Raw genomic sequence first — 26622 nt, forward strand, 5'->3', positions numbered from 1 at the left:
TCTTTAAAAAATCCACAAGAATAAGAATGATATTAATTCAACTTAATCCTCAGCTGATTTATGTCACAAGTCTTTGAAAGTCACCAACTCTCCCAACAGGAAAAAGAGTATCAGAGGGACTTGGGAAATGGGAAACACAACTGTAGTATGGAAAACCTATAGCTAGGTGCTACCCGGTCAGAGTTCACTCTCAGAATCCAAAAGAAAACAACTGAATGTGTTCTACTGCGGTTTAGAATACAACACACAATCAAAATAATAGAACCAGCAAAGTGGCCCAGTGGCTAAGGGCACTTGTTACTAAGCCTAACAACCTGAGTTTGTTTTTAGAACCTACATGGCACAAGGAGCAAATTGACTTCTGCAAGTTGTCCACTAGTCCTCCCAATCTAAATGAGTAAATATAAAAATATAAGTGAAATTAATCCAGAATGTATATTACCTATTAAACCAAAGAAATGAAAATGGAATAAAATTATCAAAATATAAACACCTGTTTTTATTATCAAAATAACTGATATTTTCAAATACTTTGAAAATTACCATTAGGAATCTTGATATCACTGTCAGTGACTTTTATATAGTATTTTATCAAAGTGAAAAGGCAAGTTTTTGTTAGTTCCTACAGAAAGAATTATAGGACAGGACTGGCATTTGTGGGCTGCTCAGTGGTAGATTGTTTAGCATTTGTGAAGACCTGGGTTCAATCCCTAACCCGGGGGGGGGGCATACAAAACATGGTGTGGGGGGATGGGACAAGCGACAATTAGTGTGGTGTATATACCTATAATCTCAGCATGGGGACAGGGGATGAGGAGACTGGATACAAACAGATAGCATTTACAGATAGGAAGATCTTGAACTCAAGGCCTGCTAGTATACATGACCAAGACCATGTCTTCCGAAAGCCCAACACTAAAGTAACTGCCAGAAGTCCAGGACCTTGTTGAAATTACTTTAATAGAAATTACTGAGAACTATAATTTTAAAAATTGCACATAGAATAGCAGACATTTCTTAGACTAACATTACACTAAGCACTACACTCTGAGATCAATTCCTGGAGGAAAAAAAAAGGTAGTGTGAGGATTCTTTTAAATTTAGGTATGCCTTAAAATTTTCATTAACTGTGATGGCAAATTAACAATCATTGTGACAAATGATACACATCTCCTCCAACACAGGAAACAAAGCCATTTGTGAAGTATGGCTATTAACCAGATTCCTTATTATTAAGGCCACGTTCAGTACCGTGTATCCTGGAATAGGGCTGCTGTGCCCCCAGCAACCGGTCTAATAGCAGCGCCAAGTAGGGTGCTGAGCAAGTACAGCTGCTAGCTGAAGCACCAGAAGAAAATGGGGTGTGTGTGTGCACGTGTGCGTGCATATGTGCGTGCGTGCGTGCACGCGCGTGTGTGTGTAAAGAACTGTAAACATGCCACACAAACACAGTACTGCATCACAAGAGAGATTAAAACAGTTCCCAGAACAACTGAAAGGATCAGAAGGGTCCTTTGATTAGCAAGTGTCTACATTAAATGTTTCCCTTTATTTCCATGCTAAAAACCACCAAACCAACCAGCCCAACAACAACAAAGAAACCCAAAGACAAGAGCCTATCCACGTGGGTCGAAAGGGGATACATTACAGAAATAAAAGAGAGTGGTTGTCTGGAGAGCAGGGAATGGAGAACTACATTGAAAAAGACCATAAGAACACTCTTTTCTTTTTTCAAAAAAAAAAAAAAACAACAAAAAACAAAAAAACAAAAACAAAACAAAACAAACAAACAAACAAACAAAAACAAAAAACCTCATGTGAAAATGTGCTATTTCACTTGAAATTTAAAAGAGAACATGGTAAGAGCAGTCTCTTTCAGAGAGGGAATTGTATCTCCATACATCAAGACAGTTTACTTGATGTCTGCAAAAGGGCCGGAGTGTTTACAAAAAACGTCTCTGCTCTGCTTCCCTAACAGCGGCACGACTCACTAACTTTCAGTATTCACGGCATGCCTTTCTCAGAACATACTCTGGTTTGCTTGTGCTACCGCATCCCCATTACATGAGTTAAGTAGGAATGAGGTTCAGAAAATACACACCAAGAAGTAGTTACCATATTTCATAAAATTAAATTATTTCTGAGCAATGTTCTAGTCTTCCTCTGCAGCACAGCGAAGCTTCCATGCCAAACTCCTCAGCAGCCCCTTAAGACCAATCGGCAGCAGTGACGAGGACAGATGAAGGCTGCTAATGGTTTTCAGATTTAAAGCAATAACTTACATAAAACAAAAATTTTCCTTGACATTTGCCAAACTATTCCTCTTTAGACAAAGTGCATCCTTGTTTAAGAGTTTTTGACTATACTGTCCAAGCTGACCACTTTTTGCTTGAATGCAAATCAACAGAAGAGACCATTTAATTTCAAGAGAGGACGAGTGGGTGCCAAGAAAATATTTCTACTTCCTGAGATTTGATGCACATTGAATTACTGATACTTCTGGCAATATGAAAGAATTGCACTACTATATAAATCCCTAACACCCCTTTAGAAAAATATTTACAATGCATGGTTGGTTTTCATTACTAACTTTTAATGTGTTTTACTTTTAAAAATGCATTATTAGTGTGTGTGCATGGTGTGGGTGTCACTCGTGCCTATAGAAGTCAGGATGTGGTTCTCTTCTGCACCTTGACATGGGTTCTGGAGAGTGAACTGGCTATCAGAACTGTGTGGCAGGACTATGCCTGCTGAACCACTGACAGACCTTCATGATTATTGTCAGAGTGAAAATACTAGTAGTTCAGAACAGCTCTGTTATGAAGCAGCTGTTTGGCCATTGCCCTTTCTCTATGCACTATAGCCCCTTTAGCTGATTACATCCTTTTTCTAAGAACATCTACAGACAAAAGGGGCAAAGGAAAGCATTATGAGTATGAAAGAACAGTGAGGTGAATGCTAGCTGAATCCTGCCCCATCAAATGCACAGACTTACAAGAGCTCGTGGTTTTGGAACATGCACAGATCAGGATTCTAAAATCAAGGAATTCTAAAATTAAATTCTGAAAATACAAGACCTAATTAATTTCAAATGAAAATAAAATAAGAAAAAGTCAGTAAAGGATGCAAATTAGCAACAAATCTTCCTTCTTCAACACATTTTGGTACTAAAAATCAGAAAAAAAAAGAGAACCATTTGCCTATAATGTAAACTAAGTAGTCAATAAATCATGAGGTTTACTTCATATTTTCTTAAGGAAACCAAGTATAATGGCTGGAGAGGCAGCTCAATGGTTAAGAGTGCTTGCTGTGCAATCCTGAGGAAGGGAGTTTGGATGCCAGCATCTATGTGACAAGTTGGTCATCTGAAAATGTAACTGTAGCTCCAAGGGATCTGACAGCATTATGCACACACATGCATATATACTCAAGCAGAGTGTGCACACACACACCAACTTTAAAAAAATACACATGCTTTAACAATTACATTTACCCAAAAGGTTTGCTACTAAACAAACCTGTCAGTTCAGGGAAAGAACAATTTTCAAGCTGGAAACTAAATCGAGTAATAATTACTTATGTGACTAGTTTCTTTTGTCAAGTCTACCAAGTACTTATTATGCCAAATGGTCCCTCATCATCTAATTCTAGAAAAGATGTTTTTCACTGAACAGAGTAAGGATAACCACATGAGAACTACCAACACACAGAATCATATAGTTATTGGAATGCATGATCTCAACAGAATCACCCTAAATTCTTTACCAATCCCCAACTTCTTCTTCTTCTTCTTCTTTTTTTTTAAAGAGGCAGGCCTTGCTCTGTAACTCATGTCCTCCTGTCTCCGCCTCCTTACTGCTCAGATTATATGTATGAATCACTATAGCCAACTTTCTTTTGGTTTTTAATTCTTAGACACATGCATCTCATTTTCCTACATTATATGAGATGCAGAGGAGGGGGAGGAGATGAAATGTCCTATTAAATCCACAAGGTAGGGACAAAGTTCACCTTATTCCTTTTTATGCATTTAGCACCAAGCACAGGGCTGAGCAAATGCTCGTGTCAGCTGAAGCACCAAAAGAACATTGTAGGCTGTAGAGCTGAGTCATGCAAATATTCTACACAAGTACATTATTATACTCAAAGAGAAGTAAAACAACACTCCTGAACAATGGGAAAAGCCAGAAAGGGATTGTGAAAATAGTTTAATAAACAAGTATCTTCTTGTAGGGTGTGGTGGTACACACCATTAATATCAAGCAGAAGCAGAAAGCTTTCTGTGGGTTCCACACCAGCCAGAGATACATGGTGAGACCTGTCTAAACAAAACAAAAAATCTACTAAGGTGCTTCCTTTTATAATGTTCAAAGGTATATACTGGAATAGAGATGAGATTAGTGATGAACTAAAATAGAAGATGAGATGGGGATTAGGTCTGCAGGAAGGGGGAAGAGCTCACATAAACACATGTTCAACTAGAAGTCAATGTAAGTATCACAAGTCAACTGATTTGGTACTTCAATGTCTAAAAATTAAGTAGACTGACATATAGGCAAGCCTAGAGCTTAGTTTATTAAATAATATGTCAAACCTGAGTGAGGTCATTCCACTATACTCAGAGTACAGAATAAAAAATGTAGACAGACATCTTTATATGACTACATATGTAAGAGAAAGGGCAGCCAATGAAACAAAGCCCAGAAGTTTAGGGGGTGGGACAAGAGAGCCAGAGAAAAATCTCCAAGAGCAGAAGGAATTAGCACCTTAATCACAAAATTAAGATGAAGTCTGAGAAGTACACAGAAGAAAGCTTATGGGACACTGCCAAGTAGGTGAAGAGAGGACAAGAGCATGCTGAGCAATAGAAAGCAACACATGGTTCCTTCTGCTCAGGTAAAGTAAAATACATGGTGACAGTGAAAAGTAAGACTCCAGGACACAAGAACTGATAAAAAGAAAGTGAGCCTGGGGTCATTTGAGACCAACCAGAACATACAGTAAAGGTAATTGTTCTAGTATTTTCTGCAAGTTAACATCTTCACATCAGAGTTCTGCCTTGTCTGCTTCAGGTTCCAAGGCTGGGGAGAGAAGGGACAGTCTCCAACAGAGAACCTTTCCAGATTCTACTCAACAGCTTACTTTCTTTTTCTCTGCATACACATAGATGTTCATGAACACACACGCCTCTGTCCACACACAAGTGTACATGCACACACAGCTTAAACTTCTGTACCAAGTGCTACATGAAAAAATGTAGAACAAAGATCCCTGGACTAGAAATCATAGTATCATGATACACTTGTCATTTTCTCAATCCTAATTTAAAACATTAACCTTTCCAAGAAGATAAATTATGGCATTTAATATAGAAAAGCAATTCGGTAAGAAGGCAATCACATAATCAGTAAATTTTTTGAGTTAGAGAGTAGCAGGCATAACAGCAGCATGCTAAATAGAACCATTAGACTGTGGATATGTTATAAATGATTCTTAGAGGACTGAAAGTCGAATTTCTTCCTCTAGGTGCCTGGTTCTCAATTTTGAAGTAGGTGAAGTAAGGACATCACCTGACTTAAAAGGAAACAGATTGAAATCTAAGTATAGAAGATTGAAATAAATTGAAAGCTCAGCATAGATTGAAATCTAAGTATAGAAGAATGAAATAAATGGAAAGCTCAGCATAGAAAAGCCCTTTAAGAACCAAGGGTCACCAATTCTGGGTCCAATGAGCCTATACAACAAAGGCTTATTGGTGCTCTTACAGAGCACAAGAACAACAGATTTTTTTTTTTTAAATTGAGCTATACACCCCCCCATCACTCCCTTTCCCTCCTCCCTCTCCTCTTTCACCTTCCCCTCTGACTCTCATGAGCCCAATTTACTCAGGAGATCTTGTCTATTAAGGACAAAAGTTTTAAAAACTTCTTTATTCTTTCTTTTCCCAAAATTACATTTCTAAATATGGGCACAGCTAAACTACGACCTAAAATGAAAATGTAGTGGCCATTAACTACACTACACTTTTAGGTTACTATGCCTTCAATAGATGTGAATATATCTTTGTACTACTGCAGGAGCCCTAGGACACACCACAATGTTCTCTCCCTCTTTTTTGGTTTTCTGAGACAGGGTTTCTCTGTGTAACAGCCCAAGCTGTCCTGGAATTAGCTTTGTAGACCAGGCTGGCCTCAAACTCACAGAGATCCACCTGCCTCTGCCTTCCAAGCACTGGGATAAAAAGCAAGAGCCACCACCATTCTGCGGCTCATAATGTTAAAAGTCAAGTTTTCTCTGTGCACTAAGCTAATGCTCTATGACAGATGGAAGTTTATGTACCAGCTTTTTAGCCTGCCATTTAGTCACTAATAATGTAAAGACTTCAAAGGTGACATTGAAATACCAAAACAAATGACACACTTGTAATTACTCTCACAAATTGCTCTCTTTGAGTCTACTGTAGATAACTACTGAAAAGATAGCAGATGGGCAGCAGGATAAGAAACAAATGCTTATCATCTGATGAATTTCAACAAAGTCAAACCAACTTGATTTGCTGTACTTGGATATGTATCATCTATACCATGTCCTCTACCTTTAAATTACATACAAATTTAAAAGGATAGCATATTCAGGGCCTTTTAAAACTCTGACTCAGATAGTCAACAAAACATTACTCATGCATGGTTGAAAAAAAAAAGCTATAATGTTATTAAATAGTTTTCAGAACTTTTTAACACTGTAAGATTTTATATAAAGATTTAAGTTCTTAGTCAAGTAATAATTACAGAATTATCATACACTAACCTTAACTTTCACAGTCAAACAACACAATTCATCTAGGCAAACAGTAATACTGATAATTGATTGAAACCAATCTTCAGAACTCACACCAACCCTGTACTACATAATAGCGTGGATCAATGTCTTTAGTTACTATATTAGGTTCACTACAAGGCATTGTTTCAGTCACTAAAAGCATTACTAAAATAACTAAAACATATCATTTACCCATGGCCCATTCCTAAGTCAATGTTACACTCTATGGAAAATCTGATGGGCTAATTTAATATGAAAAGCATTTCAGGCAATACGTTAAAAACTTCTTTACCTGATTTTTTTAAGCTTAGAAATCTTACACACACACTTTAAAAAATTTCTTGTGTTTCATAAAAATGACTGATTCAGGAAGAGCAACAATTAGGAACAACAAACACAGTGATGTAACTCACCTAAGTAAGGAATACAAGGTGTCATCTTTAAGCTGCTTATATAGTCTCTGAGTCTTTTGTAGTTATCTTCTTTACTCATTACATATTCCAGTTTTTCAAATGTAGTTTTGTCTTTTCGACTTAATAACTAAAAAACAATCAGAAAAGCCTAAGTTACTTACAAGTTCCATCTTGCTTTAGCAAAGAACTGAATGGAAGCTGTATTTACCACAAATCTGGACTTTAACTTCAAAGTTACACTTTCCTTAATTACATTATGGTAGGATATAAATAAAACAAAATCAGACACATACATTAATAACTCAGAGTATTTATAAAATCACCTTTATATGCACATAAATGAACTTACTAAGTGGTAAACTGTAACACATTATCTTCACTAATTTATATAATTAAGCAATTTTATTGTTTTTGACAACTTAAATTATGTGTATTCATTCATCTCAAATGCACAAGTACTTTAATTGACTGTTTCAATAGAATTCCTTCACAATGTTCTGGTGGAAGTTCCATGCAAGGACCTTCCCCTCTCTCTCTCCAAACCCTGCTGTATCTCAGAAAGCACTCCAAATAATTACCCCGGTATTTAAGCTGCATCCCAGAAAAGTTTAAGCTCTCACCATAAAAACAATCACTAAGAAACACTCAATTTTAAGTGATATAAGTAACAACTTTTCTTGACAAGTCCAGTTGTGGCTGGTCTTAACAACGGCTGGGAAGCCTCCCACTGCCTGTATTTTTGACTTCTGTTAACAAATTTTCTTCTTGACAAGCAGTTTTATTATATAGAGAGTTATCAAAAACTGGTTTCAGATGGCTTGAACAGACAGTGTATATTACTTTCCCTTTGAGATTACTACAAATAATCAAGGATGGTAAAAGACAAGTGAGGTTAGTGTCCATGATACAAACCAAAAGCTCCCAGGTGTTTGTTTTGTTCTGTTAGCATCCTAAAGACTTTGGTTTTAAACCTCTTAAGTTAGGATTTTGCCACAACACAGTAAGGCTTGACTTTATTACATGTTAAAATATTGTCTCCTTGCATGGCATGCAAACATTTCACTTACAAAATTGTTACCTAATTCTGCTAGAATGCTAACAAAAAAGTTTGTGTATTTTAGTAGTGATGTCAGAGAAGGAGAGTCAATCACAGGGTTAGCAAGTAGATGTACTAATGCTTTCAGCCCTCCCACTTCCACACGTCTCTGTTTCTCAGGGTCTCAAAGACTGGTTATTTTAATGGACACTTTGACACCCAAACCACTAGTCTTTTCTGGCCCACAGGCAAGACTTTGGTACATTTTCTTGATTAATGATCAATGCTGGTAGACCTAACTCACCCTGGGTGAAGTGGGATGTGGCAGGCAGTCCTCAGTTGTTAGGGAAACAAGCCGAGCAAGCGGTAAACAGTGCTCCTCCAAGGCCTCAGCCTCAGTGCCTTCCTCGAGCTTCCTGCCTTAGTTTCCTGCCCTGACTTACCTCAGTGATGGAGTGTGACCTGGGAGATGTAGGATGAAATACACGCTTTCCTCCTCAAGTTACTTCTGGCCATAGTGTTTTATCACAATAATAGAAACACTAAGACACCCATTTATAATACTTCACCTGTCCTATGTCGGGGATCCAAAGCAAAGACCTGTTTCCGGGTTTTACTCTTGGTATATATCACAGTTTGATACACACACACACACACACACACACACACACACACACACACACACACACACACCTGCTATTACATTGCCAAAATTATACAACAATCTTATGTGAAGGCAAAGGCTAATGTTTTCAAACTCTACTTTCTCCTGCAGGTATATTCTGCCTTCTTAAACCTAGCATTTTCTTATAAATTTTATAGCTGATCTTTATCCTACTAGTACTGGCACAAAATGCTAAAATTTCATGTATTTAAGGAATATATACATGCACATACATACATATTATATGACCCTAAGTTAGAACATTTTGGATGGATTTTCTCAGCAAATTCCAAATATATAAGATTATTACCTATAGCTACTATGTTTGCACCTTAGATCTCAAATTACTCTTTTCTCACCATCTCCTCGATTCTACTACATCATTCTGACCTGCACAGAACTTATTGGTCACGATCCCACCTCCAAAATAAAAAAAGGATATGCCTACCTCTCTCCATACTGCCAGGTCCTCAACCTTCTACAGCAAACTTTCTCAAAGGCACAGTCTATACTTACTGACCTAGTCCTTTGCCATCTCTCTCAAATCCAATCAGTTTTTCACCCCACCACACCAACACCACTCTTGCCAACATCACCAATCATCTTCAACTGTCAGATCCAATGGTCATCTCAAAAGTTCTCCTTGTACTATAAAAAATGTTTTGCAAAGGTGATCTGTTTTCCTACAACACTTGCTTCTCCTATCCATGACATTCCCTTTGACTGTCTTAGGTAGCTAGTGTTGGAAAGCTGACACCATCCCACTATGAGATAGCCTCTTCTCATATTATGAAAGAACAGTGCTGCCCTACTTTCCATTTCATCCTACTTTTCTTCTGTGATTTCTTACTATACAATTTACTTATTACAGATTATCTTTCTCCAGTAGACTATCAGGTGTGTAAGGATGGGATCTATATCACTCACTGGAATGCAATTTTTTAAAGTTTATTAAGTTTATTACAGATTAGTACAACTGTTAACCAATATCCCCCCTCTCAAAAAAACAAAAACAAAAACCCCCCCAAAAAACAGCAAATAAACACAGAATTAGATGAAGGCAACAAAATATTTTCAAGGAAAACAACAACTTCAAGGGAATATATCCCACTTCTAAATCACATCATAAATCAAAGTATAATGCTGCCCCTCGAAATTGTAAAGACAGAACTCATAACTGTGTGCTTGTGGTCATTTCCAGCCCCCTCCATGGAATTCAGATTTTAATGAATGATGCCATAATAATTAAAAAGAACTTTTAAAACAGGAAAATCCTTCATCAGGTATTTATAATGAAAAAATAAAAATTACAAACTCTTCTACACTAATAATTTTCCAATATAAAAACTCGATAGTTTTCATATAAAATCTTTTATATACCAGGGAATCAAGAGCAGCATCTTCTTTATTAATGATGAATAAAGTGAGGGACTAGGGAGAAAGAGCTCTTTTAGTAAAGTACTCACATTGAAAAACAATCCCAGTCCTGGGGGGTGGGGGTAGGGGTGCGGGTGGGAGAATCCCGGGAGCCACAGAGCCTAACTGGTGACTTCCAGGCCAATGAAAAGTCCCTGTCTCAAAAAGAGGGTAGACAGCTTCTGAGGAATGACACTCGAGGCTGTCCTCTGGTTTCCAAAAACATATGCATTAACAAATGAACTTGGGCAAGCAAGCTTGTACACACACTGTCATTTTACTAATTGTTATAAGCGTTTGCTAAATGTAGTAATAGACACACAGACATACACACAGAAACACAATAAGACAGACAGAGACAGACACAGACACATACACACACACACACACACACACACACACACACACACACACTCACTCACTCACTCACTCACTCACTCACCCAGCATAGAAGCTGGTATAACCAGCTTTTAACTCCAGCTACGTGATAGGCTAAGGCAGAAAGACCCAAGTTCAAGGCCATCCTGGATGACATAGCAAGACATTGATTGACTCAAAAAGTAAAAAAAAATCAAAAGTGGTTTGGAGAAGTCACTTGTGGGAGGCTTTAGTGTCATAATAAAACTATAAAAAGGAAAGGGAAAGAAGAAAGAAAACCTAGGCACTCAAAGATAAAAACACACTGGCCAATGCCAAAAATCATACCCTAGTCTTGTTAAAGTAATAGGAGCCAATATGATAGCGGTTGAAAGGAACATCAGCTATATCATATAATTCCACGGTTACCATGTGATTTTTCTACAACCTTAAGGTCTGTGGCTAAAAATAATGGAAGTTGAAATTAATAAAAAAAATTTAAAAGTTGTGATTCAGATCCTGAAACTTACCAAAAGTATGAATTGTACACCATTAAATACAAATTATCAGGTGAGTATGACACAGGATGTCATAAGAGACACCTAAAGAAGCATTCAAAATGATTCTCTAAAGTGCAAAACCCAAGCATCCACCTCAGTCTACCACAAATTTCCTTCTAAGCTCATTGCAATGTTTAAGGAGTCTTAAATGTAGATTTCAAATAACAAAGTGTAAGACATTTAAGAATTCTTATCTACTACCATAATACTCAAAAGAAACTAATAAAACCTTTACTTTGCACAGAAGTCTAATTTTTCATTAAACAAGGGAGGGTTACTCACCGCCCATGTCTTAGTCAATCTGAAAATTGGTGCACTCTGTAAGCCAGAAACCACAGCCATAAGTGCATGAAGGTTGTTAAGTTCATACAGTTTCTGAAGATTTAATAAAAAGGGAGAGAAGGATTATCATTTTAAAGAAAATAAATGTAGGAAAATGTAGATTAACACAATTTAGGCAGTTGGTAGAATACCAATATTTATCACTGTCACTGTTGAGAACTGTCTTCTAGGGTGCCCAGTAAATTATTTTTGGCCCACAATATAATGTCTACTATGTTCTACCTTGGCATTTTCACCCACACTCTGGGAATAAATCCAGCTCTACATGGGCAATATATTTTCAAAGCTGAAGTTATGGATTGGTGTCAAGCTTAACTGGCATGCCTGCAACGGTCATGCCCTCGGTTCTGGAAGCAGCTTGGTGTCAAGGTTAACTGGCATGATCATAATGGTCATGCCCTGGGTTCTGGACGCAGATGCATCCTTTACAGGGCATCCTTTACAGGGCATTACTGGTTGTCTGCTCTGTGGTCCAAGGCATAAGAAAGGGTCTACATAGGCTGGATTCCCAGGGCTAGAGTTCAAATTTGCTGTCTTTAGTGTGCCTACCATATCCTGTTTTCTCATGTTCAAGACCCAAAATCCTTTGTTTATAGTATGCATGCATCAAACAGTGGATTCCACAAATTTCCCAAGGAACCCACTTTACATTGGAAGCTAAGATCTCAGAATTTTGTCTTATTTCTACCCTAAAAGTGGTATCTAAAAACAAGTCATTTTACAGTTGTCTCAAACCACCAGATAAGCCCTATGGTGGGCATCTAATTGAAAATCCAAAGAAATCAAATAAAATGAAAACTTCACAGGAGATTGTATAATCTAGTCATTAAATGAGTATATGTTAAATGTTCACTAGGGACTAAGTGCCACCTTAGTACTTGATATATGCCAAAACATGCAGAGGACCCAGAAGGAAAAGCAAATGCATCCTGACACTCCTGACACTACTCCTGCCTGAGTCTGCAGTTTGTGGGTGTGCCCTAATGTTTTCAGATTCAAGCTCCACCAATAATGTGAGCCAATCCTAAATTTGTCTTACATTTTATATTGAATTTTATACATGTTTACATAGAATGCTGTTGGTTCTGTCTCTCTAGAGAAGACTGACAGAAACAGGTTATTAAAGGAAAAGACCAATCTGAGCCTGAATACAAAAGACAGAGTATCAGAATAGTGATTTAACAGTAATAAGGAAAAGATTAGGGAATTGGGGGTGGCAATAGAAGCAAAAGTTGTCATAAGTTAATTAAGAGTGTGGACAGAAATGTAATTATTTGGTAAGAAAAATGGTAGATTATATGGGCAAAAACATACAAATTAAATAAATAAAAAAAAGCTACCAAAGATATCACGGGAAAAAAATAGAAATTCAGAATCCATGGGAAAAGTCATTACTTTCTTTAGATAACTAACTTTTCACAAAGAATGTTTTTAAACATTTCTGTAAGATCCACATATATGGAAGGCTAATCCTGCCATCTAGTGCCACAGAATGTTAGAATAAGAATAATAATGTTTCTATATGTTCAGGGAAAATGCAGAAGAATTCCAACTTAAATTATAAGCAGAACACTTCAGTTTTATTCCACCATCTTTCAGTCTACAGGTGAGGTAAAGCCTATTTACTATATGAGTCATGCAGAGTAAACATGGATGTTTCATCACACTTGGGGTTGTTACAGGTTGATCTCAGTAGCTTCCTGTGAAAACCCTGCTGCTCTCTCTCTGAAATTCTGATTACCCTTGAAATCCATGTTGCATCTCCAACTTTATTTATTATCTCTGCCTCTCAATAATTCTTCAGTGCACTTGTTAGCATCATATGTACTATTCATTTACACTAAGGTCTAGGTGGGTGTTGTGGCTCACACCTGCAATCTTAGTACTTGGAGTTGAAGATAGGGGACACGAGTTCAAAGTCGGCACAGTCTACTGCAGCACTGCCTCAAAGATAAAGTCTTTGCTCTTTTCCCCCATTGTTTCTCCGGAGTGCAGACAGGATCTTTTCTGTCACCCTACCCCACCTTCTCCTCTGTTCTTACCTCCCCCTCAATAAAACTTCAAATATGAAAAAATGAAGTCTTTTCCTAAGGTTTATGTATATGTTTTATATATATAAGTGTTTTGCATACATGCATGCCTATGCAACACTCGAGTGCCAGTGCCCATGGAAGTCAGAGGGTGGCATCAAGTCACCAATGGGTGCTAGGAAGGGAACCTGGGTCTTCTGGAAGAACAGTAAGTGCTCTTAACCACCGAGATATCTCTCCAGACTGCAAAGTCTTATTTTCTATATAGCTGGGTGGTTTACTTCATAATCAAAAGTAAATAAATAAAAACCAAAAGTAACAAAAAGCACTATGTATTCTTCAACTTAATCCTACATTGCTTTCCCCATCACCTTCAACATAGTCTAATATTCTACAAATACTATAATTTACTGTACTCTAGCTCCTGTCTATAAAATGGGGGTGACCAATAATAAAGGAAAAGATAGAGAAAAGAAGCACTCAACATACTCAATGGGTCTTATTTTCCAGAATCACTAAACAGCAACTTAAAACTTAATCCTACATTGCTTTCTCCATCACCTTCAACATAGTCTAATATTCTACAAATACTATAATTTACTGTACTCTAGCTCCTGTCTATAAAATGGGGGTGACCAATAATAAAGGAAAAGATAGAGAAAAGAAGCACTCAACATACTCAATGGGTCTTATTTTCCAGAATCACTAAACAGCAACTTAAAACATTTCTGAATGGGTGAGCTAAAGACCAAGCCATACTTGCCTTAGCAGTTTTAATATAGTGGCTCAAAACTTCTGCTCTTATTTTCAATGTTTGAGCATGGAGAATCTCTCTAACAACCCAAAAGCTTACCTGAAAAGAAAAATTAAAAAATAACCAAAAGGCAATATTTACCAAGATTAAAATTAATATTAAATGCTACTTGATGTATTTCCTGCAATTATTTTTAAAACACACTTTCTCTCGGGGTGTTGGTGGCACATGCCTTTAAACCCAGCACTCAGGAGGCAGAGACAGGTGGATCTCTGTGAATTCAAGGTCAGCCTGGTCTACAGAGCGAGTTCCAAAGCAATACAGAGAAACCCTGTCTCAGAAAAAGAAAAAACAAAACAAAAACAAATACTTTCTCCTGCCCTTGATTATGGTTTTTTTATGAAAAGAAAATACCATGAGATCTAAAGACTTCCTTTTAAAATCTTTGTGGTATCTTCTAATTCAATGAAGCATTAATTTAAAACAAACAAACAAAAACAAAAACCCAGAGGCTGGGGATGGCTTGCCACTACAAGAGCAAGGCACCAATTGGAGTCTGTTCCCTAGAGCACATGGTGGAAGTAGAGATTAACCCACAGCTGTCCTCTGACCTCCGGGTGTGCAAGACTGCATGTGTTCACTCAAACACAAATGAACACACACACACCTATAAAATTATATAAACATTTGTTTTAACTCATGTACTGCAAAAACAGAATCTAAGGATTTAGAGGTGGTTCAACTTTAATCTCAAAATAAGCCATGGCTAAGAGTCTCAGTGAAAGCGCATGATGTCAAACCTGTATTTCTTCTACCCGTGAACAGCTGTCAATGTGTATATGTGTAATTACATGTATTTTGTGAATTTATGTTAATGGAAATTACATATTTCACAAAGTCATTAAAATATATATTTGAATATATTTAAATAGGAACACGAGTAAATATAACAATTCAAATCAAAGTGCATAATCAATGACTTAATTCAAATTAATGTTAGACACATTTTAAGACAAATATGGTTTTTAAAATACAAATTGTTTGTCGCTTTCATCAAAAGGTTATTAGCAAAGCAGGATCTGACTTCCAGAGTGGTCCCAACAGACCACATAGTGTCTGCATTGATTGCTGGAATATTTTCCCTGGAAACCCTGAGCTACATCTCGAGAAATCCAAGCACACCGTGACCCTATGCTAAAAAGACTACAATGGACCCAGTTAAAGCTGGTCATTTCTGAAGATACTGACAGAATGACCAGGACTAAGAAACAGTTTGATACAATTAGACTTTAAAAACACCTTTGGTCATCTAAGCAAAAGGAGAAAAGTATGTTTAAAGAAAAAAGACTATCATCCAACTTTTCAAAAGCAACAAACACTCTAAGTCAGAAAAGAAAATAATAATAATCAAGGGAAGAAAACGGAATCAGGATCTTTTATCCAATAAAGACAGTTTTCACCTATGCAGAACACAAGCAAATTTGCCTTTATGTCTGAACTGAGGCATTGTTGTCCAATGAGCTGTCCAATGATGATAGACATCAACTTAAGTGTGAGTAAGTTGTAAATACTTATTCACAGAACTAAGATAAAAATAAAAAGCACTCTGCAACCCCAATGCACTCACTACAGAGCTCAGCTATCAAAATGGGCAATAAGGAACAGAGAGCGCATGCCTGCAAACCCATTGTTTTCCACAGTCATGGTAGTGGCTGAATACACACCTTAGTCAAAATAATTTTTTAGGTTTAGAGTATTTGTACAAACATGAGATGTCTTGGGAATGAGATCCATGTCTAAACACTAAATTCACTTAGGTTTCATATACATCTTAAACACATAGCTAAAAAGCTAAAATTTTATTCAATAGTTGTGAATGCACCTACATCTTACTATGACCTATCACATGAAGTCAGGCACAAAAGCCAACTTGTGATGTCACAGTGGTGTATTTTGGGGTTTTTGAGTACTTCAGGCTTGGACTTTCAAATTAGGAATATTCAGCTATTACTATTCTTAAAACTGTGGTTTGGTACATAGGATAAAGCAAGTGATTGGACTATAGGGTAGGGAGAAAGGACATGCAGATAAACTACAGAAGAGGCGAATGAAAAACTGGTCCTGAGAACCTAAGTATCAGTGAGTTCTTCCTAAGACTTGAACGAGACAGCTGTAACACACCTATTGGCTGAAAATAGGACAGTGTGATAACCAAGGGCGGGAGAGAAACAAGGCCAAAAGAGAAAACTACCTGGTTACTATCTGAAGATGAAGGAACACCAACTCATTATCTTTAAAACTACTAGATGGTGATGGTGAGGATGATGATGGTGATGATAACCTTAGTCCTTTCATGCTTCCTTTAAAATGGGTGTCTAGGTAAATAAACTACAGGTACAAAAAATACCAACCCCAAGTGTCTTAGTCACTGTTTCACTGTTGTGAAGAGACACCATGACCATGACAACTCTTAAAAGTAAGTACTGAAATGGGGGCTTGCTTACAGTTTTAGAGGGTAGGTCCATAATCAAGATAGGAAACATACACACATGGTGCTGGAGTAGTAGCTGAGAGCTTTACATCCTGACCTTCAGGCAGTGGACAGACACACTGGGCCTGGTGTGGGCTTTTGAAATCTCAAAGCCCACTCCCAGTGATACACCTCCTATAACAAGACCTTCCTAACCCTTCCCCTATAGACCACTAGCAGGAGACCAAGCATACAAACATGTGAACCCATGAGCTGGCTTCATCCAAAGCACCACACCAAGCATTTCAAATGGTGAATAAAAAGAATGAAATGATAATTCACCTTCTAATAATCTCAAATGGGAGAGGGGCATGGCGGTGTGCGCCTTTAATCCCAGCACTCAGGAGGCAGAGGCAGGCGGATCTCTTTTGAGTTTGAGGCCAGCCTGGTCTACAGAGTGAGTTCTGGGTCAGCCAGGGCTATAAAGAGAAACCCTGTTTTGAAAAACAAAATCAAAACACCAAAATTTAAAAACCAGAAAGACCTAGTGTTAAGGATTCAAGTTTAGGTGATATAAATACAAGAACTAAAGACAGTGACAGCCAGATGTCACTTTCTGGAGATTTTACACACGTGCAGCATAAGATTCAATGTTCACAGCAACACTCTTCAAAAAGGCAAACATAAAGAAAACATTCTATTATCAAGAGTAGATGGATTTAGCCTAGGAAGCAATGAAAATCGATGATTTATGGATTAGAGATACCTGCACCACATGTATGCCTCCAAGAACCATAATTATTGAAAAAGGGCATAGGAAAACTTGTATATTATGCGATGGCACATTTTACAAAGGTGATAAGCAAGCATGGCTATACATTTTGTTTATACAAATACAATTATTTGTTGTGGAATATTAGTGTTATATTCGTTTATGCAGTGGGGTATTTAATGATGCAAAGATGTGTTGCATTCTTTTATATTGCATTTGTTTACTCTGTGAAGCTGTGTTACTCTGCCTGTCTAAAACACCTGATTGGTCTAATGAAGAGCTGAACAGCCAATAGCTTGGCTAATAGCTAGGCAGGAGAAAACACAGATGGGGCTGTCAGGCAAAGAGAAGAGAGAGGATTGAGAAAAGGAGGAGAGGACAACGCCAGGGGCCAGCCACCCAGTAACCCAGCCACCGAGTTAGTCTTGGAGTAAGAAGGAAAGAAAGGCATATACAACAGAGAAAGCTAAAAGCCCAGAGACAAAGGGTAGACAGGATAATTTAAGAAAAGCTGGCTAGAAATAAGGCAAGCTAAGGCTGGGCATTCATAAATAAGAATAAGTCTCCTCTGTGTGTTTGATAGCTAGGTGACAGGCCCCCAAAGGGCAAAGAGTGAAAAAACTAACTACAACTATTTCTGGTATATCTGTAAGAATTATGAAGTCAGAAAATGAAAATAAAAAATGAGAGCTGGGTGGGGTGGTGCACACCGTTGAACACAGCACTCAGGAGGCAGAGGAGGAGGATTTCTGAATTCAAGGCCAGCCTGGTCTACAGAGTGAGTTCTACAACAGGCAGGACTACACAGAGAAGCCCTGCCTCGAAAACCAAACCAAACCAACCTACCAAACAATAAAAATAAAGAAAGAAGCTAGGCATGGTGGCACATGTCTACAAGCCCAGCACTCAGAGGCAGAAGCAGCAGGATTGGGAGATCAAGGTCATCTTCAGCTACATACCAAGCATGGTTAGATTGAATACACAAGACCCTACCTCAAAAAAAAAAAAAAATTGTGGTGATATTTTGTTTATGATCTAACAAATACAGCTTGCCTGAAGATCAGAGTATAAAGCTAACCACAGTAGTTAGTGATAGAGGCCAAGCAATGGTGGTACACACTTTTAATACCAGTACTTGGGAGACAGAGGCAGACCAATCTTTGTTAGTTCAAGGATACCCTAGGCTATACAAAATTGATAGTCTAAAAGAGAAACAAAGCTCACACAAAGGTGATCCCAGCATTTGGAGTGACAAGCCTTTTATCCCAGCACTAAGGAGGTGGAGACAGGAAGGGATATGACTGAACAGAGAGGAATATAAGGTGGGAGGAGACTGGAGCTCATTGCAGTCTGAGGCAGTCAGTCTGAGCACTGTCTGAGAACTTTTGGAGACAGGATTGCCCTTTCAGTCTGAGGTAGAGATAAGAGCTAATGGCTGGCTGTTTTGCCTCTCTGATCTCTGAGCCCCCCCCCCCCCAATATGTGACTCTGAGTTTTTATTATTAAGACCAACTGGAATTTGTGATACTACTACTACTACTACTACTACTACTAATAATAATAATAATAATAGTAATAAAGGGGAGGTCCAGAGGATGGCTCAGGGGTAAAGTGCTTTGCTATACAAACAGGAAGACCTGCACTTGGATCTCAAGCATGCATGTCAAATGCTGAGAAGGCAGTGCTGGGGTGAGGGTGGGAGGGTCTGCAGAGACAGCAGGATTCAGGGGGCTTACTGGTCAGCCAGTACAGGCAACCCATATTCCAAGTTCAGTGAGAGACTCTTAAAAATGGAGTGGTGGTGATGGAGGACAATACTAGGAAACATTAGACATAACCTCTGGCTTCACACAGGGTATGGAGAATCAGGCACAGCCACGCCCTCTTCACCCAACTGAAAGAACTCACATGATTAAATCTTCTTGTGAAAGCAACTGCATTTGGTGCAGAACTATATTTTTCTTTTTTATTCCATCCACAACTGGAAAGCTCCTAGAAGATTAAAATAAAAGTTTGGTATAAATTAGATGTAAGAAATAGCTCAGTTTTCTTATACTAACGAATTTAAACATTAAAGACTGCACATAATTCTTTTTTGAAACAACCAGTAATGATGTTTAACAATATTAATTATTCTGTAAAACATAAAAGCAGATTTTAGTAGATTATACGCATAAAATTCCTGTCTAAAAGAATACAGGCAAACTTGCATTTCATAGGCAGAGTATGAAGGGATGTTCCCTGAGAGGTAATTAAAGTTGAATATCACATAACACATAATAAATGCTGACTGTCAAACCAATGCAATCACTCAGAGCCCCATGATTTGCTTTTGCGCTCTTGCTTTTTATACATGTATGGTGTGGTGTATGTATGTGCACATGTTTATGGGCTTGCTAATGACTATGTGAGTGTAAAGGCCAGAGGCCAACACTGGGTGTCCCTCTCAATCACTCTGCACCTCACTGAACCTGGAGCTCCCATTTTAGCTAGACTGGCTTGACCACAGCCAGCCATCCCTAGCCCCAGGTCCCCTCTGTCCCTTTTCCCACCCCACCCCCCTCCACTAAGTGCTTGGGTTTACAGGCAGGTGCTACTGCTCTGATTTTTTTTTTTTTTTTTGACTTGACAGTTGTTGACTTCAGATATTTGAAGATATCTCTAATAAGTAAGTTCTTGATCACACCAATGGTTTAAGAATAGAATTCAAATGGCTCAAGATCTTATATTAAACTTTTTTTTTTTTTTTTAATTTCACACTAGTACCCGATACTTAAGATGAACCACTCTGGGTTGGGAGAGATGGCTTAGCAGTTAAGAACACTTGCTGGTCCTAGAGAGGACCTAGGTTTGATAACTAGCACCAACATGGTAATCATAACTATCTGTAAATCCAGTTCCAGGGGATCCAATGCCCTCTTCTGGCCTCTGTGGACACCAGGCATTCAAGTAGTATACTGATGTGGATTCAGGTAAAACATCCATCCACATATGAGGTGATATTTTGTTTGTGTTCTAACAAATAAAGCTTGTCTGGAGATCAGAGTGAGGAGCTAGTCACACTAGTTAGCTATAGAGTCCAGTTAGCCATAGTGGTGGCACACACCTTTAGTCCCAGCATTCAGGAAACAAAGGCAGATGGATCTCTGTTAGTTAAAGGCCATCCTGGGCAACACAAAATTGATCCATAGAAAAAGAGAAACAGAGCCAGGCAGTGATGACTCACACCTTTAATCCCAGTACTTGGGAGTCACATGCCTTTAATTCCAGCACTAGGAAGGTAGAAAAAGGAAGGGATATGGCTGGGTGTAGAGAAGAATATAAATTGGGAGGAGATAGGACCTCATAGCATTCAGTCTGAGGATTCCTAGAGACAGGATCGCCCATTCTGTCTAAGGATTTGGAGGGATAAGAACTAGTGGCTGGCTGACTGCTTTACTTGTCTGATCTTCCAGCATTTGCCCCTATATCTGACTCAGGGTTTTTATTATTGAGACCAATTAGAATTCATGATACACACATAAAATAAAAAATAAAATAAGTGACTCCTTCATAATTATAAATGCAGGCTGCAGAGTACCATACAATATATGTACTCTTTGTGATACAAAAGAAATCACATTTTTAATCACTTTACAAATAGTAGAGAGAGCTCAAAATATCACTCTTTTCACAATTATGATTATCTTCATGTCTTGCTGAATGCTAATGAAGCACATACACATGGCTCATGTATACTACCTTCTAAAAATATTCTAACAGGTATATGCTAATAGAACTGAATTCCTTGAATTTAAAGGAGAGTTTGTATTCATAGATTTCAAGTCCATCGGAGGGAGTTCTACCATACAGCAAAAGCCATCAAAGAAAGAACCCACATGAAGACAGGAAAAGCACCCTTTGGGCAGACAGCAAAAGAAAGCTAAGAAAGAAAAAGATGTCATCAGTACTCTTAGATGAGAAAAGTTATTACACCTATTATAGCTTGTTAAGACTGTGTTTGTGAAGATATTTGTATATTTTTCCTTTATTTCTTTATCATATAGTATAACATCAATTAGGGGAGTATCAATGGATTTGTATTTGAGATACTAAAAGAAATGTCCCTCAAGGGGCATTGGCACCTAATCTAAAATGTATAATACATTTGCAGTTGTATGTAGGATAGCTATATCATGTTAGGTGTAATTGTTACCTGATTATTATTTTTATTTGGAAATTAAGCATGATATAAGATGTGATTGTGTCAAGCAGACAAGGAGTGGACCTGTGATGGCTGTTCTTGGTGTCAACTTGACTACATCTGTAATTAACTAAAGCCTAAGCAACACCTATGAGGGATTATTCTCAATTAAATCATTTGGCATGGAAAGATGCACTTTTAATCCAAATCCTTTGAGGTGGGAAGACCCACTTTATAATCTGGGCCACCCTTCCGCTGGCAGCCTATGTAAAGAGCATGGAAAAAGGAAGCTTTTGCTTGTCCTCACTCTCAATGGCTAGTACATTCCTTGACTTGCATTAATGCCTATTTCTTTTGGGATTCTGACACACTGAAAACCAGCTGAGACATCCAGTTTCGTGGACAGAACAATTACAGGATGCTTGAACTTTCCATTGGTAGACACCATTGTTGGATTAGCTGGACGACAGCCTATAAGCCACTCTAATAAATACCTTTTCTACATAGAGATGGATGGATGGATGGATGGATGGATGGACGGATGGACGGATGGACGGACAGATAATTTGACATTAACTAAGAATAAGAATCCATGTGGTAACATCTAAATATTAGGAAAACAGCAATTCAAAAAAGAAAAAAAAAATGGCCAAGAACTTGATCTGCCTATGGCTCAGCACACAGATATGGGGGGGAGGGCGGGCAAAGCAAGGCATCCATAAAAAGGACCCTGGAGACAAAGTGGGAGCGAGAATGCCCTTAGCAGGTAAAACTGGGAGGTGGAATGCACACACCTAAGTGTACACCTGCGCACGCGCGCCTGTACACATACACAAAGTAATTCTTCAAAAAGATTTATTTATTTATTATGTATGTCTGCATATATGCCTGCCTGGCAGAAGAGGGTACTAGATGTCATTACAGATGGTTGAGAGCCACCATGTGGTTGCTGGGAATTGAACTCCGGACCTCTGGAAGAGCAGGCAGCACTCTTAACCCTTGAGCCATCTCGACAGCCCCAAAAATGTAATTTAAAAAAAAAAAAAAAAAAAAGACAGAAAAGGAGGTAGAAAATAAAGAGAAAGGGAACAGCTGTGGATACAGCTTGGTGGTAGAGCTTATGCATGGATCCTGGGTTCCTTTCTCAGCACCAATAAAGAAAAACAGAAGATATAAGATCTTCAAACAAGCAACCACCATAGGAAAAATAATGTAATTGGAAACCCCGATTAATAGTAGAGTAACCCTGGCATCTTAGGAAGAGTCAAGAGTCAGGAGAAGAGGCCAGAGAGTCCATAAGAGGAGGGAGCAGTCGAGGAGGGCGGATGCTGGCAGGAGGGAGATAGTTGTGACTGGAAAGGGACAGCAGGAGGGGAGCCCCAACATGAAGAGCTGTTCCTTCCTGGTCTGTAAGTTAGTACAAGTCTGCGTGCACAACAAAACATCATGGAGCTACACGGACATGCATGGCACAAATAGCACTTTCCTGTTTCGGTACAGTGCCATCATCATCAAGATGCAACTACACACACAAAGCAAGGGAAAGGTATGGGGTATTTCTCTGTACAGGTTTTACAACTTCCCATAAATCTTCAGTATTTCACAACTTCCTATGTTCTATAATTACCTTAAAAACACAGTATTTTAAAAGTGACATAAAAATCCACTTAAAGGTGTCAGAAAGTGGTGGTGTAGGCCTGTAATCCCAGCACTCAGGAGGCAGAGGCAGGCAGATCTCTATGAGTTTGAGGCCAGCCTGGTCTACAGAGTGAGTTCCAGGACAGCCAGGGCTACAAGAGAAACCCTGTCTCGAAAAACAGAACAAAACAAACAAACAAACAAGAAATCCATCTAATGGATTACAAAGCTAGAATTGTATCAGGACCCACTATTTTCTTCTTAAATCCTGCCCTGCATTCATAGCTGCCTACACTTAAAGGAATTTTGACCTGCTCTACTGTATCTCCCATCAGCCCTTAACTTCCATATGAGGGAAAAAAAATTCCCTTGTTGTGAGGAAAAACACATGGCTGGGGAGATGGCTCAGTTGGTAAGGTACCTGTCACGCCAATATGAGAACCCAAGTTCAATGCCCAACTCCCAGACAGGCACTGCAGCAGGCACCTACTTCACCCTCCTCTGGCCTTTATAGGCATTGCGTGCACGTGGTATATAGACCAGACACCCAGACATATAAAAACAAATAAATCCTTAAAGTGAAGTGCAAAGAAGAGGAGTCTGCTGTCGACCTCTGGCCTCCATCTACTGACACACGAAGACCATGCAGGGATCTCAGGTAGGGAGACTCGGCAGCATCTGCTAACTTACTTTACTAATATAGATCAATTTGAAAAACAAAGTAGTTGTGACATGAAGTCTTGCTATGTAGCCCAGGCTCTCACTGCAATCCCCCTGCCTCTGCCTCCCAAGTACCAGGATTACAGTTGGCACCATCATACCCTGAAAATGTTTTCTTTCTTTCCCTTTCCTTTTCGTTTCCCTTCCCTCCAAAGGATCAGCTTTCAGAATAATATTTGAAATGTGCCTGAGAAGGCTACTCGGTGGTTGAGGGAAGCTCAGTCAGTACAGAGAGGGCCGGCTACTCTGCATGTAACAATTCATTTCGTTGCTCTTTTTAATCTGGATACCATCAGTTCATTTTACAAACTATAATTATCTGATCTCTATAGAACAAAACAGAAAATTTAATACTTCCCTGTAGTTTCTTTTTTCTTTTTGTTTCAGATTCCAGAATCTTCTTACAAGTGACACACTAGTATCATGCAAGAAATGTGTCTTGCTGTAACTGTCATCTTTATACTGATGCGCGGGTCACACAGAAGCCTACACTGAAACATCTCACACGAACACCGCAAAAACCCCAGTGACTTGGTGGCTCACACAATGCTTTGTAAGGCCTAATTTAAGACAGTCAGGGCTGTTTGTATGCACCATGTAAGTAAGCCTCCGTCTCAGCAAAGGGTTAATGAAATCCCACAGCCGGGGACAAGCTTACGTTGTTTCGTCTACGTGCTTAACTCACAATTTTAAATGTAGCCAGTAAAGAGACTCTTCTAATAATGCCTCAAATATATAAAACAATCTTAATAGTTGCTAAAATGCATTTCGGAACACGTATGGATTCACTATGAAGATCAATTTTCAGGTGCATTTATTTCAGAAGCAAAGGGAAGGCAAAACCCCACAACTGGTGGCCACCTACCCTATGAGAGAATGACTCAATTCACAGGAGTCACAGCTTCTCTTACGTCTTGTAGGTTTGATCTAAATTTCATCTTGTAGGTTCCAACACTCTTAAAAGGACTGTTCTAAGGGTGATGATGTAGGGATACCTATAGATAGAAGAAGAGAAAAGGCCAATATAGACCAGCATATAGACAGAGATTGAGGAAGGAAAGGAAACAGTAGAACCCCAAGACTGGGGTGAGGGAAGCGACTAGGACGGAGATGTCCATGAGAAGGTTGGTTGTTGCTGAAGTAGCTTCGGGTTCAGAGTGTAAGCTTTAAAGAAACAGGACATCCATTTGTACCCAGTTTATATGGCCATAAAGATGTCACTACCACAGATGAAATGCCACTCATGCTTGCATTTTTAATAAAAACAGTAACTTAACAGGGAAAGTTAAAAATGCTGGCCCTCTTTTCTAAAGTACTGGAGCCTTCCTTACTCCCCTCCTCCCAGTAAGTGTGCCAACGATACCCCTCCAGTGAGATCAGGGATTAAGACAGAAGCTATTTTCCATTTCCACAGATGACAAAACTGCCTTCTTCCTAGCCTTCTCTGTCCTGACTGAAGCCTGACCTTACTAGCTTAAGGAGCTCAAGTGACACACAGCAGGGACACACACTGACAAATGGCTTCATCTTGCTTCTGACATACAAGACCTTTCCCAGATGCCATTCTCTCATGAAGGCCGTGTTTCACTCATGTTTTAATATAAGGATTAATTTTTATTAAAACAGGATATTTTGTTAGAATTTTCTATGTTGCTAAAATTATATATAGTCTTTTGGCAGAGACAAAAATATTTACATAGAAAGCCTTTTACACATCCTGCAAGAGATATGTCAAAAGACAATATTTTTCAGAAATATTTTAATAAGATTGATAATTAACTAGTAAGTGTTTTTCCTAAGTTGGCCAGCATTCTCCCACAGTTTTTAGTATGTCAGTCACACAGAGGAGGCTCACTAATCCTAAAAGATAACGAGTGTTCACTGACACAGTTCTGAGTACTAACTGAAAGACCAGTTCTTTGACTTCCCTCACATTAAAAACAAAATCATAAACAACATTAGATTTGTGTATGACCTATGCATGTCCTCCATTGTACTTTAAACCACCACTAGATCATACATAACACCTAACACAATGTACCTGCAGGGCTATTCAGCCTTATGCCATACTGAAGTGCTTTGGATGATAAATATTATTAAACATACTATAAATGGCTTAAACAAATTTACATTACCAGTGACAGCAAGGTGTTACAGGTTAATTATATGCCTTATATGAAAGGCTTAGGCAACAAGTGTTTTACACTTGATTTTCCAATTTTTGAAATATGAAAACAGAAAAAAAAAAACAAACCCTCAAAATGTCCCAAAGTCCTTAGGATCTTTAGATTCAGACTAGAAGGACTGTTGCAGTGTATTGAGAAATGCCAGGGGAAGGGGAAAGAAGTCCATAGCAGCATAGTACAGACAGGTCTGTTTTTCCCAAATATTTTTGCTGTGTGACTGGCTGGAATTAAAGTGTGGAATTTTCTTCAGCAAGTGTAATGT

General features: G+C 38.5%; 1 protein-coding gene across 6 annotated transcripts in view; it reads right to left on the reverse strand.

The window, feature by feature from the left end:
• Positions 1-26622, reverse strand: part of Ralgps2 (Ral GEF with PH domain and SH3 binding motif 2) — a 126243-nt gene that overhangs the window by 55087 nt on the left and 44534 nt on the right. For 5 of the 6 annotated variants that reach the window (XM_051186026.1, XM_051186027.1, XM_051186023.1 and 2 more), the window contains exons 5-8: positions 19542-19625; positions 14401-14490; positions 11548-11640; positions 7233-7359 (exon numbers count right to left, since the gene is read on the reverse strand). In XM_051186026.1, coding sequence (XP_051041983.1) covers positions 7233-7359; positions 11548-11640; positions 14401-14490; positions 19542-19625 — 394 coding nt within the window. The remainder of the gene's footprint in view (positions 1-7232; positions 7360-11547; positions 11641-14400; positions 14491-19541; positions 19626-26622) is intronic. The other variant, XM_051186028.1, reaches the window with a different exon arrangement.

Source organism: Phodopus roborovskii, unplaced genomic scaffold (assembly GCF_943737965.1).
Source record: "Phodopus roborovskii unplaced genomic scaffold, PHOROB, whole genome shotgun sequence".
In the NCBI taxonomy this organism is placed as follows: Eukaryota; Metazoa; Chordata; class Mammalia; order Rodentia; family Cricetidae; genus Phodopus; species Phodopus roborovskii.